This window comes from Nerophis lumbriciformis, linkage group LG37, assembly GCF_033978685.3.
Source record: "Nerophis lumbriciformis linkage group LG37, RoL_Nlum_v2.1, whole genome shotgun sequence".
NCBI classification, from domain to species: domain Eukaryota; kingdom Metazoa; phylum Chordata; class Actinopteri; order Syngnathiformes; family Syngnathidae; genus Nerophis; species Nerophis lumbriciformis.
The window spans coordinates 24,962,569-24,980,797 of NC_084584.2; the positions used below are offsets into that span (position 1 = coordinate 24,962,569).

Consider the following 18,229-nt stretch of genomic DNA (forward strand, 5'->3'; position numbering starts at 1 on the left):
CAACAGGTTTTGTGTATGTGTGTGTGTGTGTGTGTGTGTGTGTGTCATATACATGATCAAAACCCCAAAAAGTTAGAAAAAAATGTATACACTACCAAATATATATCACTTTAAGAATGTTTTTTCAGCGGTGCGTACAACCAAGTGGGTATTCAAAACACAACAGAAAAATGCATTTCAAAAGTCAGCGTAATTAGTAAATACCGAATGTAAAGTGACATTCGGTTTTTTCACTAATCTACATCGATGTATTTCAAAATAATTATGAGCAAACTGATGCTGGACTTTTGCATAAGACATGGATGTCTGACGTACAGCCCTTATACAGCTTGTTTTATTTCTTTTTCTTTTTTATAGTGATCAAAAAATAACATGAAAAATGACATGCATCAGAGTAATATCAATTATGATGAATTCCATAATAGAAACAAAATGATGAAAAGGTTCTGGAAAATGGTCGCTTTCTATATGTAAAAAATGATTGGCTTTGATTTGAATATTATTATTGTTTTCATTACTTTATTGCAATGATTTCACAAAATGATATGTCTTGTCCTTTAGCATGTCTTCCTTTTTATTTTTAAGAAATAAAAAAATAATTACAGTAAATTTGCGATACTAAATATATAAATTATAAAGGGAAAATTAGAAAAAACACTCCCATTTCTGCATACTTGTATGCGTGCATAAAGAGAAAATCATACTCATCCTAAATGTACAGCATATCATACTCATTATTTTATCATTTATGTAGAGATGGTGTGGTTACATATAACTATACGTGTAATATTGACATAGATTCTAATTATATACTGTCCTCCTTATTATTAATCATACTACAACGATATTCTGAATGCAACTTACTTAATATGTCCATTTTATCTCTAATACTCACTGTTAACTTTTGCATTTCTGATCCGTCAGGGCGGTTTTCCAGGATTTTATATTATATAATGTAAGTCTTTGTCATTTGTTTAATTACAGTTTGTGCTTTATACTTATGCCAAGCATATTTTCTTTCCATACATTCCCTTTAAAACAATGATTTCATCATATATTAATATATTTTCCAAAAATTGCATGTTTGCAATCGGTTCAACACACCCCCAACAATATTGATGGTTCAAGAATTATTTAGGTAAATGCAACTAAAACTTTTTTTGTGTGTGTATATATATATATATATATATATATATATAAATGGGTTGTACTTGTATAGCGCTTTCTACCTTCAAGGTACTCAAAGCGCTTTGACACTACTTCCACATTTACCCATTCTCACACACATTCACACACTGATGGAGGGATATATATATATATATATATATATATATATATATATATATATATATATATATATATATATATATATACAGTAACATCTACAGTAGAAATAAATGCGTTAATATCGGCCGATAAATGCGTTAAAATGTAATATCGGAAATTATCGGTATCGTTTTTTTTTATCGGTATCGTTTTTTTTGTTTTTGTTTTTTTATTAAATCAACATAAAAAACACAAGATACACTTACAATTAGTGCACCAACCCAAAAAACCTTCCTCCCCCATTTACACTCATTCACACAAAAGGGTTGTTTCTTTCTGTTATTAATATTCTGGTTCCTACATTATATATCAATATATATCAATACAGTCTGCAAGGGATACAATTCGTAAGCACACATGATTGTGCGTGTTGCTGGTCCACTAATAGTACTAACCTTAAACAGTTAATTTTACTAATTTTCATTAATTACTAGTTTCAATGTAACTGATTTTATATTGTTTTACTTTCTTTTTATTCAAGAAAATGTTTTTAATTTATTTATCTTATTTTATTTTTATTTTTATTTTTTTAAAGTACCTTATCCTCACCATACCTGGTTGTCCAAATTAGGCATAATCATGTGTTAATTCCACGTCTGTATATATCGGTATCGGTTGATATCGGTATCGGTAATTAAAGAGTTGGACAATATCGGATATCGGCAAAAAGCCATTATCAGACATCCCTAATCTACAGTTATACAGCAATTATTATTGTAAATTACAATTCCAAACAAAATAAACACTGAAAAATGTATTGACCAATATGATATTTTTACCGATAAATTACACATTTCTATTATTTTTTTTAAACGTTATGCATCATTTAATATTATTAATAATATTTATAAATGTGCAGATTGATATACTTTTATTTATATTGTTGTTGTTATTTAATTGTATTAATATTTATATTTTGAATTTTGCTGGAAAAACATATTTACATAAAAATGATATAAATCATGTGGAAAAATGTATCGGCCTCTGTTTTGTACAGTATGTACTGTATAGTCAACTTAGCATATCTTGGCCTCCCTCTTTAAGGTCTGGTCTGGCAGACCTCACAAGCCAGAAGCACACATTCTGAAACCAAGAATGTCCCAGAGACAATAGACACCAGTACTGGAAGACATTTAAAGCTTTCCAACACGGTGTTCACATTCACAGTCCTGCTTTTTTTTTTTTGTCCAGACAGAGAAACTGTGTGATGCTCAGGACATCAAAATAAAATCATATTTTTCTTAGTAATACTTAGGTAGGAAAACCGAACAAGCTTTTTATATACATTCCTCAAAGATAATTGCTGGATGCAGCAGCCCTGATGATAGTTTAGGAGTGCAGCTGCTCCCTCTCATTCGCCATCAAAGCTCGCCTCACTGTTTTGCTCTGATTGCGCTTCTTTTTTAGGGGAGGGGTTGGCAACTTTGTATGCACACTCAGCAACGGCTCCATTTTATTGTAGCCTACTTTTCTTTTATTGGAACATTACAAAAGTGTTATTTACTTCAACAGCCAAGGTTTAGTCATCCTAATTGTGTTCAGGTTTGGTATACTTTATATGGTGCGTTCACAGTTCACACTGGTCCGGTACTCTGTTCCAGACCAAATATTTGAAATAGATACTTGGTGGTCAATGTAGTACGGTCTGGTTGACGTTGACACTTTTTGGGGTCAACAGACCAAATAATGCTCCCAGTCAAGCATATATAAAAGTTGCACGTGATGTCTCCGGGTCACACTTGTAGGGTTTTTTTCTACTAGAATTTCTACCAGCTGGCAGGAAACAAGTGTGAACGCACCCTTAGCAAAGAACAGAAGACTATGTTTTAGGGTGCGTTCGCGTGTGTCTTTTTTTTTTGGTCGCATATATAACGGTTTATAGTCCGTTTTCTTTTATACGGTTTGTTTGGTCAATTGTGGCCGCAGTCCAACCGGAATATGGATGTCTACCGATAAACTCAGGACCATAATAGCACTGGTGTAAACGGTAGCAACCAGACTGAAAAACTAAGTAGAAACACGTGCCTCATTTTGGTGCTAAATTAATATTTACATAAATGAGGTCAAATTAACACTTTGTCAACCATTCAGGCTTGTCACTCTTATATCGAAGCAAATTTCTCCTTTAGAAACAATGTAAATGTGAATAATGGGTTCCAGCCTTGACAAAGGTCCATATTTTAGTAAAGGTTTGTACACTTTGAACACAATATGAAGCGCTACACAGTAGTCTAAATCAAAATGACATATGGGGGTGATGGACTTTTCCTTAAAAATGTGAAAAGGCAAAATTAAATAAATAAATAAATATGTTTTTAAGTATTATATGTATGTATGTTGCCATATTGTGCTTCAAAGTGTGCGGCTTGTCCCTATTGCAGATTTATTTAAGCACATATCGCAGGGGCGCCGAAAAGGGGGGGGGTAAAGGAGACGGATTCTAGGGGCCCATGATGGAGGGGGGCCCAGAGAGGCCCCTAATGATGATGAAATTATAATACAGAAAAAATAATGACACTGTGTTGGGGGCCCTGTAAAGATTCTTTTCATGGGGCCCAAAATCCCTAGCGGCGCCCCTGACATATCGTATGTTTTTTTGGTCAAAATTAAGCGTTTTTATCATAACAATGTCCAAATTAACTAAAAAATAACAAAACTACATAGGGGTGGCAAAAAATTGTTATTTTCGAATAAATCGTGATTTTTATTTGTAACAATTCTTCAAAGCAATCAAAAATTGATTTTGTATTTTTTTTTTAATTCTGATTTTTTTCATGTTTTTTTTTCTAATCTGTCCTGTCCAGCCACTAAGGCAAATCATATTGTTGATGTAGATCACAGGTGTCAAACTCAAGGCCCGGGGGCCAAATCTGGCCCGCCACATTATTTGTGTGGCCCGCGAAAGCCTGGAAATAATATGCGTTAATAAAATGCTTAATCTTTTCTTACAAAATATAATTATTTCCCTTTTTGACATTAAAAATCATGTACTGCATACAATTGCATATCTTTTAAAATTCAATATTATCAAAACCAAAATATTATACTATCTTGTATTCCAAACATATGTTTTGTTAAAATAAAGATAAATACTGTACTTAAATATCTGCTTGACTTATGATTTCAAAACAAATTACCAATCAAATTGTAGACTGTAAAATTGACAATAGATTTTAAGGTTAAATTCTACCGACTGAGTTTTTTTTTTACCGTAAAATCAACTTTGGTACTGTTTTTTTTCCATATACAGTAAGACACTAAAACATTAAAAAAACGAACAAAAAAACCATTGAAACAACAAGATTTTACGGTAAAAAAACAAAAAAACAACTGGCAGGTCTGTTGCATGAATTTTACCGCTAAAAGCAGTGGTATTATTTTTCCATTCCATTTATTCAATTTTTTTATATGCTGTAAAAAAAAAACCCCACTGCTTTTACCGTAAAATTCTGAAATTTAAAGATTTTTTTTTGCAGCTTATGAAAAAATAAGTATTGTTAATGTATTATATGTGTGTATATATATATATATATATATATATGTATATATATATATATATATATATATATATATATATATATATATATATATATATATATATATATATATATATATATATATATATATATATATATAATATGTATATATATATATATATGTGTATATATATATATATATATATATATATATATATACATATATATAATGTATATATTAAAATTACTCATTGTTAAATGCGGCCCTCTGAGGGCAACCATAACTGCGAAGTGGCCCTCAATGAAAACCAGTTTGACACCCCTGATGTAGATGATCATATCTGTTGTACAGATTTACTTTAGATAAGAAAAGTGTTGGATACTTCTCTTGTTGTCTTATTTGTATTTGACTTTATTAAATGTTTGGGGACAATTTTATTAAACAAAACCAGTTTTCCTTTAAGTGATATATACATTTGTTTGAGCTGTTTATCTATTTAATGGAGGAATATAGTTAATCATAGATCTAGCACCCAATGTTATTAAAAAAGTATTCATTTTGAACCGAGAATAAATTCTGAATGGAATCATTACCCCTGAGAATCAAATCGAATGGAATCATGTGATGCCCAAAGATTCACAGCCTAACTACAACAGTAATATTGGCCACGAGATGAGACCAAATTATTGTGGCTGCTGATTGGCTCAGCCACAGGCAGAGATTAAAATGAAAAATAGAGATGTGTGTAATAGGTGCCACCCACATGGGATTGATGGCAACTTTCAAATTTTAAAATAATTTTAGTAGTATCAGTCTTGTTGTTGTTACTTTTGTGGCGAGTTCGGCCCGTTTTACATAATAAAGGTCCCAACTCACATAGTCTATTATTAACAAAGTCTAACCAAGATTTCACTGTGCCCAGTAATGAACTAATGACACAATCATCTTGACTTGGAACACACTGCACACGAGCGAATGAAGGGCATACTTACTCAACAGCCGTACATGTCACACTAAGGGTGGCAGTATGAACAATGCCAACACTGTCATAAATATGTGCCATATAATGACAAGCACATTATGGAAGAATATTTGCACCGCAACACAACATAAACACTACAGAACAAATTCCCAGAATTCCCTGCAGCACCAACTCTTCCGGGACGCTACAATATAAACAAACGGCATTGGTGGATCTACACCTAACATCCACTGTAATGATACCATGTACAATAGCGTATCTAGTCGATACTATTATGATTACATTTAATATGGCGTAGTGGGTAGAGCGGCCGTGCCAGAAACCTGAGGGTTGCAGGTTTGCTCCCCGCCTCTTGACATCCAAATCACTGCCGTTGTGTCCTTGGGCAGGACACTTCACCCTTGCCCCCGGTGCCGCTCACACTGGTGAATGAATGATGAATGAATGATAGGTGGTGGTCGGAGGGGCCGTAGGCGCAAACTGGCAGCCTCACTTCCGTCAGTCTACCCCAGGGCAGCTGTGGCTACAAATGTAGCTTACCACCACCAGGTGTGAATGAATGATGGGTTCCCACTTCTCTGTGAGCGCTTTGAGTATCTAATAATAGAAAATCACAATATAAAATCTAATCCATTATTTATTTTTATTTTTTTTAAATCACAAAATCTTATTTTGTTTATTATTTTTTTTAATTATGTTTATAAACTCAGGAAATATGTCCCTGGACACATGAGGACTTTGAATATGACCAATGTATGATCCTGTAACTACTTGGTATCGGATCGATACCCAAATTTGTGGTATCATCCAAAACTAATGTAAGGTATCAAACAGCAGAAGAATAAGTGATTATTACATTTTAACAGAAGTGTAGATAGAACATGTTAAGAGAGAAAGTAAGCAGATATTAACAGTAAATGAACAAGTAGATTAATAATCCATTTTCTACCACTTGTCCTTAATAATTTTGACAAAATAATAGAATGACAAATGACACAATATGTTACTGTGTATGTCAGCAGCTAAATTAGGAGCCTTTGTTTGTTTACTTACTAATAAAAGACAAGTAGTCTAGTATGTTCACTATTTTATTTAAGGACAAAATTGCAATAAGAAACATATGTTTAATGTACCCTAAGATTTTTTGTTAAAATAAAGCCAATAATGACATTTTTTGTGGTCCCTTTTATTTAGAAAAGTACCAAAATACTTTTGGTACCGGGACAACACAAATACACACACACCGAGCACTCACTGGCAGAAATGTAGATGGGCGCCTATGACTCTTGAGGTGTCATTTAATGTCTAATGGGCTGTCATAATGTTTAGAAAATGTATTTACAAGGCTTCTTTATACTGTAGCTATAAAAAAAAATAATTCAATTTTTAATGAATAATTTATACTTTGTGAAAATGTATTTACCACGGTGAGTCCCCGGAACCAATTAACAGCCATAAACAAGGGATTTCTGAAATTGATACCCAATCCTAATGACAGTCGTTTATTGTCACATGTATTTAATGATCACCATTAGAGATGTCGATAAATGCTTTAGAATGTAATATCGGAAATTATCGGTATCGTTTTTTTTTTATCGGTATGGTTTTTTAAAATTTTTTTTTTTTAAATTGAATCAACATAAAAAACACAAGATACACTTACAATTAGTGCACCAACCCAAAAAACCTCCCTATCCCATTTACACTCATTCACACAAAAGGGTTGTTTCTTTCTGTTATTAATATTGTGGTTCCTACATTATATATCAATATATATCAATACAGTCTGCAAGGGATACAGTCCGTAAGCACACATGATTGTGCGTGCTGCTGCTCCACTAATAGTACTAACCTTTAACAGTTAATTTTACTCATTTTCATTAATTACTAGCTTCTATGTAACTGTTTTTATATTGTTTAACTTTTTTTTTTATTCAAGAAAATGTTTTTAATTTATTTATCTTATTTTATGTTTTTTTTTTTTTTTTAAAAGGACCTTATCTTCACCATACCTGGTTGTCCAAATTAGGCATAATAATGTGTTAATTCCACGACTGTATGTATTGGTATCGGTAGTTAAAGAGTTGGACAATATCAGAATATCGGCAAAAAGCCATTATCGGACATTCTTAATCACCATGATTGTTTTTCCTTACACTAGAAAAAGTGAAAGGGTGATGAAGAAGATGAAAAATAAATAAATAAATAAAAAGCTGCAAACTAGAACCTAAGTGACGTCATTAATGAGAGGCAACGCGAAGATGTCGACTTTGATCTCGCTTGGAGACGGGAGGAAAAAAAAAAACGTGGCCACGTGGGACGGACCAATCAGCCGGGAGGGGCTCGGCGCGACGCGCGGACAGAACTCTGATTGGCCGGCCTGACGCTCTCTCTCGCGCAGGGGAAGAGAAGTCTTTTTTGTTGTTGGTGTAGTTTTAGAAGAAAAGCACAAAGACAAGAAAATGGGGATATTATAATGATCTTTTGTATCTTTTTAATCCGTCTTACTGTGCCGTCAGAGACTGTCCGGGGATCTTCAAGAGCGCACTTAACGCACGCCCCCCCACCACCTCCTCCTTCTTTCCCTCACTCCCTCCACACCCACTCTCTCTGACCCCCCCCCCCCCCCCCCCCCCCCCCCCCCCCCCCCCCCCCCACGCGCGCACACACACACACACACACACACTCTCGCACTTGGTGAGAGAAAGTAAAGCGGGAAAGTGAGGGTAGGGAGAGAGTGTGATCTTCCAGGTGTCTCTCCCCTCTTCGGCTGTCTCCATGGGGCTTTAGCGTCCTGCTAAAAGACATTTATCCCGCAAGGCCCCCTCTTTGGCGGCTCTCACTCCCCCCCCCTCCCGTTCCCAAGGAAACCCTGCCTTTTTTGTGTCTTGTCACCTCGCAGGAGGTTCAGTCGGGTGCCTCTCGTCGGCCGTCTGTCTGGGAGAGGACACCCTCGCACCCCGTCCTGGTGTCAGCGTCTGTCCGGGCAGACCTTTACCTACCCACTGCATCACTATGGATTTTGGAGCTTGCCCCTTCCGGAAGAAACGGAGACCATGGCGCTTGGACCTCTCCGCCATCGCCTTGGCGACGGTGGTGCTTGCCGTGTGCCAGAGCACCCTGGCGCAGGCAGGTAAGACCAACTCCCGTCCTGATTGTTGTTGCTACTTGAGTGTGGAAGTGTGTGCGACCTGATAATGGACGTGTGTGTATAAGAAAGGTAAATCTTGACTCTGATTGGTCTATAAAGAGACACGTTTAAGGTGGTTAATTGACGTTTATGTATATTAAATACTGATTAGGTCAATATGTAAAGATGTTGACATGATGTTGTTTATTGGCTGCGCATGCGTGCGGCGCCCGGTCCAGCCTGAGCACCAGAGCACCCATTGGTGCCTCCTGGCGCGCTCGCCATGTTGGGTCAGACGCAGTACGAGACGTGGACGCGCGCAGCAAGCATTTGCATGGTAGCAAACATTTTAGGAGAGACTTCTTCATTTCGGACAATGTCCCCCTATGTGACGTAGGTGCCAAGCCGCCCCCCCTCCCTGCCTCCCTCTGGTGTGTACTTTGGAGGTTGCAGCCGTATGAATGCCCGTCCTGTGAGAGTGGGCACGCGCTCGCGTCTTACGTGCACGTCAACACGCCTCTGTGCACTATAGGAGAAGTTTGTTTGATAAGAACAACCACGGCGTGACCCCCCCGCTCCTTCACGCGCACATTTTCTAGGCCAGTGTTTTTCAACCACTGTGAGATGCAGTCTGGTGTGCCGTGGGAGATTATCTCATTTCACCTATTTGGGTTATAATTATTTTTTGCAAATCAGTAATTCTAGTCTGCAAATGATGTGTTGTTGTTGAGTGTCGGTGCTGTCTAGAGCTCGGCAGAGTAACCATGTAATACTCTTCCATATCAGAAGGTGGCAACAGGTAGCTAATTGCTTTGTAGTTGTCGGAAACAGCGAGAGGCAGTGTGCAGGTAAAAAGGTGTCTAATGCTTAAACCAAAAATAAACAAAAGGTGAGTGCCCCTAAGAAAAGGCATTGAAGCTTAGGGAAGGCTATGCAGAACAAAACTAAAATTGAACTGGCTACAAAGTAAACAAAAACAGAATGCTGGACGACAGCAAAGACTTACTGCCGGGCAAAGACAAGGTACATCCGAACATGACATGACAATCAACAATGTCCCCACAAAGAAGGATAAAAACAACTGAAATATTCTTGATTGCTAAAACCAAGTAGATGCGGGAAATATCGCTCAAAGGAAGACATGAAACTGCTACAGGAAAATACCAAAAAAAGAGAAAAAGCCACCAAAATAGGAGCGCAAGACAAGAAGTAAAACACTACACACAGGAAAACAGCAATAAACTCCAAATAAGTCAGGGCGTGATGTGACAGGGGGTGACAGTACACCTACTTTGAGACAAGAGCTATAGTGATGCATGCTTGGTTATGCTTTAAAGTCATATCCAACAATTGCGGCGGCGACTTTTTACTGTCAACTGAGTTTCGTTTTTTTAATGATTTCTGCTGGTGGTGTGCCTCCGCATTTTTTCATCGCGAAAAATGTGCCTTGGCTCAAAAAAGGTTGAAAAACACTGCTCTAGGCTACCTGTGCAAGCACCCACACACGCCTCCTCCCCCTCCCAGTCGGTAAAGGAGCAACTTTCGGGAGGAGCGAGGTCAGATGAAATGCAGGAGGACGACGCATGAAAGCCAGGTTTTGTTCGCCTCAGAAAGTCCACGGATGTTCCCCAAGTCCACTTCTGAGCGGCAGGGAGCACCTCAAAGGCGCTCTGTGTCTTCCCAGATAAACACAACGCGGGCCGCCACTCAATAGCGCTTCTGTGGGCACCTTGTGGACCCCTCGGCTGGTCACGTGACCCAGTCTTCCGCCTTCGTGCGAAAATAGGAGGGCTCTCCACGCCTTGCGTTAGCAACCAGTGCTAAGTGAAATTCACATTTTGGCGCGCGTCCCGCGCTTAAAGCTAAGCAGAACTCCACCTCGCAACCCAGTCCACCCACACTTGCGGCGCCCTGCGCATGGACGAGCTAGGCGGCGGCGCTTTTCCGGGGGAAGGCGGCGGAGCGTGCCAGCGCTCTAATGACAGGCCGCGGTCTGGTGGAAGATGCTATTCCTGCCCACTGTTATTTGGGGGTCGGTGCGGGAGGCCAGCTGTGCTTTTTTCATAATAATGTCCGTGCACGTCATCTCCTTTCCAGACATGGACACGCAGTGCACTTTGGAAATAAATGTTCAGTCGGTCTGGGTGTCAAACTCATTTTTATCGCGGTCACAGCTGCCCCCAACAAGCCACTTCTAACAGTGAAACCATATACATGTACAATAGCCACATAATATTCTTACACAATTTATCCCTTTTAATTCAACAAACCTTTGCACACTTTTTCAACCAGACACCATGGTGACAAGCAGGTATTAAAGTCCAGCTATTGAAGAAGTCATTTCAAAAAAGAGTTTCAATGACCAAAAAAATTTGAACAGCTTTTTGCGTCAAATATTACGAATTTAAAAAAAAACTGGAAAAATTAATTCTGTCAAAATTGAAAAATCTTTATCAAAAATTACAATTTTCAATATGGATGGCCAAATGAGACAAATAAAATAAATAAATAAATTTTTTAAATGTGTCAATTGATTATGATTGGAATGAAATACATATGTCATTAATTTTATGTAAAATTCCATGCTCTTAAAAAAAAAAAAAAAAATGTTAATCATGATTTTATTATTGGTTTCCAGCATGGACATTCTGGTGCACTTTGGAAATAAATGTTCAGCCCGTCTGGGTCAGGCCAGGGGTGTCAGACTCATTTTTATCACAGTTACAGCTGCCCTCAACGAGCCACTTCTAACAGTGAAACCATATAAATGTATAATCGCCACATAATATTATTACACAATTACCCCTTTTTTGTGGTGGAACAGGGGTTAGTGCCTGTGCCTCACAATACAAAGGTCCTGGGTTCGATCCCCAGGCTTGGGGTCTTTCTGTGTGGAGTTTGCATGTTCTCCCCGTGACTGCGTGGGTTCCCTCCGGGTACTCCGGCTTCCTCCCACCTCCAAAGACATGCACCTGGGGATAGGTTGATTGGCAACACTAAATGGTCCCTAGTGTGTGAATGTTGTCTGTCTATCTGTGTTGGCCCTGCGATGAGGTGGCGACTTGTCCAGGGTGTACGCCGCCTTCCGCCCGATTGTAGCTGAGATAGGCTCCAGCGCCCCCTGCGACTCCAAAAGGGACAAGCGGTAGAAAATGGGTGGATGGATGGATTATTCTATGCCAATAAACTTTTGCACACTTTTGCAATCAGACATCAAGGTGACAAGCAGGTGTTAAAGTTCAGTAATTGAAGAAGTCATTTCAAAAAGGGTTTCAATTACCAAAAAAGATGGAACAGCTTATTCCGTAAAATATTATGAATTTTTAAAAAAGTGGGAAAAAAAATTCCGTCCAAATTATAACACATTTAGAAAAAAATACAATTTTCAATATGAATGGCTAATTGAGACAAGTAAAATACATAAATAAATGAAAAATTTAATAATTACTTAAATGTGTCATTAATTGATTATGATTGGAATTAAACACATTAATTTTATGTAAAATTCCGTGCTTAAAAACTAAAAAAAAAATAACGATTTAATTATTGGTTTTCAGCATGGACACGCTGGTGAACTTTTGGAAATAAATGTCCAGTCCGTCTGGGTCAGGCCAGGGATGTCAGACTCATTTTTAATCACAGTTACAGCTGCCCCCAACAAGCCACTTCTAACAGTGAAACCATATAACTGTATAATCGCCACATAATATTATTACACAAACTTTGCACTCAGACGTCACGGTGACAAGCAGGTATTAAAGTTCACATGTTGTAAAGGTCATTTCAAAAATGGTTTTAATGACAAAAAGGGCTTGGAATAGCATCTTGTGTCAAATAATATTGATTTAAAAAGAACTGCTGCTGCATGCAGTATAAATGGGGAAAACATTTTTTTTATCAATTATCAAATTATGTATTTAATAATGGATTTCATTATTTCAGTAATTAATAACACACTTAAGTAATTATTTAAAGATGTATTTAACTTATGTCCTAATTGGCCCTCTATATATTGTCACATTTCCAGGTTTTTGCAGGCCGCATAAAATGACGTGGCCTTGAGTTTGACACCTGGGCTATAGAACCATAGACGAGTCTTTAGAGCTGTTGTTGTCTGATTAAACGTGTATTCTGAGCACCTTCTCATCATTAGGAGCCCTTCGTACTGCGAGCAAATGCTCGGTAGGTATATGAACAGGTCAGCTGCAGCTTCATTCCGCTTTTGCTGACTCTGCATTCAAGCGGAAGGTCTGATGACAAAAGACAAACGTGGGAACACAAGTGGGTTTCATCCACGCTGTTCCACCTTGCACCACAGGAGGCAGCAGCGAGACGTTAGTCGGAGTCCAGTTAGCAGCTCAGTTTTATTCTTTCAGGCCCTATAAATACATTGGAATGTAAATTGTCATTCACCAACAGGAAAGGAGGCGCTAACTTGTCATCAAAAGCTATAAAACAATACGCCCAAGTTCAATTTTTGTATTTAGGAGAGTGTTTATTGGCCTTGAAACACAGCATCTTAATGTCACTAAAGCAGGACACTGAGGTTGCACGGTTCCCCTCCGAGCGTGCAGTGGAATTATTTTGACTAGAAGACACTTTCCTGGACTGTGGTCACGTTTGCTTTGTGTGTCCTGGTGCAGACCTGTTGGTTCCACTTGGGCGTTGCGGCGTTAGCGTCCACACTCCGTTCCAAAACGGGACCACACGGTCTCGGCGCTCCAAACCGCACGAGACACACACACACACACACACACACACACACACACACACACACACACACACATACTGGTTATCATTTGGAATGGGGACCAAGTTTTTGATCATCACTTGTGGGGACCACCTTTTCTACAGGTTGTGGAGGCATGAAAAAAATGAGGTCAAATGGCCACTGGCCAGTTAGCTCATACACGTCTTTAAATCTCTGGATTGATGAAGTCATGTGCTGATCATTCTTACTGGGGGACCCTGGGGAAAAAGAGTTAATATGGTTCATGGGGACCAAATTTAAATAATTTTGCATAATTCACACAAATTTGTACGTGACTACTGAAGACCATTTAAAAAAAATAAAAATAAAAAAAAGTTCAAATGAAATATGACATGATGGTCAGAATACAGCACTACAGCTGTCCTCTTATAGGAAGTTTCACCACTTAAATGTTAAAGCAAATCCTGCATCTTCTGTGACATTACTGAAAACTGCTAATGAAGTTGTCTGCAACTCCAACTATTTATCATTTAAAAAGGTTTCCCTTTAGGGGACCTGTTTTTTTGTCCCCATACCGTCAGAGGTCCCCAAAAGGTGACTGTGTAAACAAAGCGATGTCCCCATTAAGTAAGCATTGCCAGAACACACACACACACACAGAGTGGCTGGTGTAGAACGTGACAGAACAAAATGACCCCCCTGGCTCTGCAAAGAAATGTTAGCTTTAGCATTAGCTTCAATTTTGCAAAGATGCATTAGCTTCAATTTTGAGTTTCTTTTATAAGACCTGCTGAAAGCAATTAAAGCACAATGGCAGAAAAAAAAAAATCATAATTCACAGCATTTCAAGTCACACCAACGCTTCGGACTGCATGCATATTTCATTTTCATCGTGTATAATTTGGCTTGATTAGGCTTTTTGCGTGTGGGTTTGCAGGTGATTTAAATCATTGTCATTGGTTTTGTGCATACAGTATGTCCCGTTTGCATGAAACGACTAAATGTGAATTATAACCTGCACTTACTGTAATGGTCGCGCTCATGTGGTCGCACGCAGCCGCTTATTATAATGAGGAGATGCGACACCGCATAAAAGTCTGGAGGTTGTCTTTTAATTTTTGGGGTTTTTTTTTTTTTCAATATTCCCATGGCTCCTTGGGGGCTTGACAACAAACGTTTTCATGTTCCTTCAGCTTCTTTGTGAGGTAGTGTCTTAGCTTGAGATACCTGTTCCAGACGTGTGTGTGTGTGTGTGTGTGTGTGTGTGTGTGTGTGTGTGTGTGTGTGTGTGTGTGTGTGTGTGTGTGTGTGTGTGTGTGTGTGTGTGTGTGGTCGGCCTCTCTCACAATGTGGCGGTTGTGAGGAGGTGAGAGGTGAGAGGTCAGCATGTCAGCTGGAGTGTGCGTCTGGTATTTGACACAGCGGTACCACGAGAGCAGGCGTGTCCAAACTTTTTCAATTGAGGGCCGCACACGGAAAATTCAAAGCATACAGGGGCCATTTTGATAGTTTTCATTTTCAAAACCCAAACATATATGTACCGTATTTTTCGGACTATAAGTCGCAGTTTTTTTCATAGTTTGGCCGGGCTCCAGTGCGACTTATATATGTTTTTTTCCTTCTTTATTATGCATTTTCTGCAGGTGCGACTTATACTCCGAAAAATACGGTATATATATTTATGCATATATATACATATATATACAAATATAGAAACACATACTGTATATAAAACGTTTAAAAAACAATAAGTCATATATAATTACTTTTTCAACTTTTTTTTTGATTTAACAGGTCTATCAGTCAAGACTAAGTTATTTTTTTGTTTTATGCCTTTTTTGTCAAAACCCTGTTTTTTTTTTCATGCAAAATACAAAAATATGCAATATTTCCCCCAAAAAGATTATCAAAGATGACTATTTTAAAAGAAGTAATTGCGGCCTTAAATTCATAACAACAACAATCAATGTTGCTATGATGTTGATAATTCATTATTATTTTTTGAGTCATGACAGTTTAACAAAAAAAATCCCACTAAAATTCTTGGGGATCCAAAAGGGTCCCACTCATAAAAAAAAGCTAAGAAATAAGTCTTACATTTTTTTTTTCATTTTCAACGGTTACAGTATTTTTCGGACTATAAGTCGCTCCGGAGTATAAGTCGCACTGGCCGAAAATGCATAATAAAGAAGGAAAAAAACATATATAAGTCACACTGGAGTATAAGTCGCATTTTGGGGGGAAATGTATTTGATAAAACCCAACACCAAGAATAGACATTTGAAAGGCAATTTAAACTAAATAAAGAATAGTGAACAACAGGCTGAATAAGTGTACGTTATATGAGGCATAAATAAGCAACTGGTATGTTAACGTAACATATTATGGTAAGAGTCATTCAAATAACTATAACATATAGAACATGCTATACGTTTACCAAACAATCTGTCACTCCTAATCGCTAAATCCCATGAAATCTTATACGTCTAGTCTCTTACGTGAATGAGTTAAATAATATTATTTGATATTTTACGGTAATGTGTTAATAATTTCACACATAAGTCGCTCCTGAGTATAAGTCGCACCCCCGGTCAAACTATGAAAAAAACGTATAACTTATAGTCCGAAAAATACGGTACATCTCGAGATCAACTTCAGATCTATCTATCGATATAAGATTTTATTTTTTTTGAATATTTTTGTTTTCTGACATTTTTGTCAAAGAAAACTTTTATATGGCAAAGACACAATCTATGCAATATTTTCCCAAAAAAATATTTCGAAGTGGAATATTTGATATGAAGTAACAGGTCAATAATTCATAACAACATTGATATTCATTATTATTTTTTGAGTCAAAACAGTTTAACAAAAAAAAATCCCACTAAAGTCCTTGGGGATCCAAAAGGGTCCCACTCATAAAAAAGCTAAGAAATAAGTAATACTTTTTTTTTTTTTCACTTTCAACACTTAAGTCTAGAGATCAACTTCAGATCTGTCCATCGATATACGTTTTAAAAAAAATGTTTAATGTTTTTGTTTTCTGACATTTTTTTCCAAGAAAACATTGATTTTTTTTATATGGCAAACACACAATCTATGCAATATTTTCCCCAAAAAATATTTCAAAGTGGAATATTTGATATGAAGTAACAGGTCAATAATTCATAACATTGGTTTTAATTCATTATTATTTTTTGAGTCATGACAGTTTAACAAAAAAAATCCCACTAAAATCCTTGGGGTTCCAAAAGGGTCCCACTCATAAAAAAGCAAAGAAATAAGTAATACTTTTTTTTTTCACTCTCAACGCTTAAGTCTAGAGATCAACTTCAGATCTATCCATCGATATACGTTTAAAAAAATTTAAAAAAGTTTTTGTTTTCTGACATTTTTTTCCAAGAAAACAGATTTTTATATGGCAAACACACAATCTATGCAATATTTCCCCAAAAAATATTTCAAAGTGGAATATTTGATATGAAGTAACAATGAAGTCAATAATTCATAACAACATTCATTATTATTTTTTGGAGTAATGACAGTTTAACAAAAATTATCCCACCAAAATCCATGGGCATCCAAAAGGGCCACTCTCATAAAAAAGCTAAGAAATAAGTATTACATCTTTTTTTTCACTTTTAACGCTTAAGTCTCGAGATCAACTTCAGATATATTCGTCAATGTAAGCTGTTGTTTTAAAAAAAAAAATATATATATATATTTGTTTTATTCCATTTTTGTCCAATAAAACTTATATTGTTATATGGCAAACACATAATATATACAATATTTTCTCCAAAAAATATTTCAAAGTGGAATATTTGATATGAAGTAACAGGTCAACAATTCATAACAACATTCATTATTATTTTTTTGAGTAATGACAATTTAACAAACATTATCCCACTAAAATCCATGGGCATCCAAAAGGGCCCCACTCATAAAAAAGCTAAGAAATAAGTATTACATCTTTTTTTCACGTTTAACGCTTAAGTCTCGAGATCAACTTCAGATATATCTGTCGATATAAGTTGTTGTTTTAAATATATATATATATATATTTGTTTTATTCCATTTTTGTCCAATAAAACTTAGATTGTTATATGGCAAACACATAATATATACAATATTTTCCCCAAAAAATATTTCAAAGTGGAATATTTGATATGAAGTAACAGGTCAAAAATTCATAACAACATTCATTATTATTTTTTTGAGTAATGACAGTTTAACAAAAATTATCCCACTAAAATCCACGGGCATCCAAAAGGGTCCCACTCATAAAAAAGCTAAGAAATAAGTATTACATCTTTCTTTCACTTTTAACGCTTAAGTCTCGAGATCAACTTCAGATATATTCGTCAATATAAGTTGTTGTTTTTAAAAAATATATATATATATTTGTTTTATTCCATTTTTGTCCAATAAAACTTAGATTGTTATATGGCAAACACATAATATATACAATATTTTCCCCAAAAAATATTTCAAAGTGGAATATTTGATATGAAGTAATAATTCATAACAACATTGATTTTGATTCATTATTATTTTTTGAGCAATGACAGTTTTAAAGAAAAAAAAAACAGCCTGCATGAGT

General features: G+C 36.5%; 1 protein-coding gene across 1 annotated transcript in view; it reads left to right on the forward strand.

The window, feature by feature from the left end:
* LOC133577287 (uncharacterized) overlaps positions 1 to 18,229 on the forward strand; it is a 92,647-nt gene that overhangs the window by 21,350 nt on the left and 53,068 nt on the right. The window contains exon 3 of the mRNA XM_061930969.2: positions 8,688 to 8,918. Within this exon, the coding sequence (XP_061786953.2) occupies positions 8,688 to 8,918 (231 nt within the window). The remainder of the gene's footprint in view (positions 1 to 8,687; positions 8,919 to 18,229) is intronic.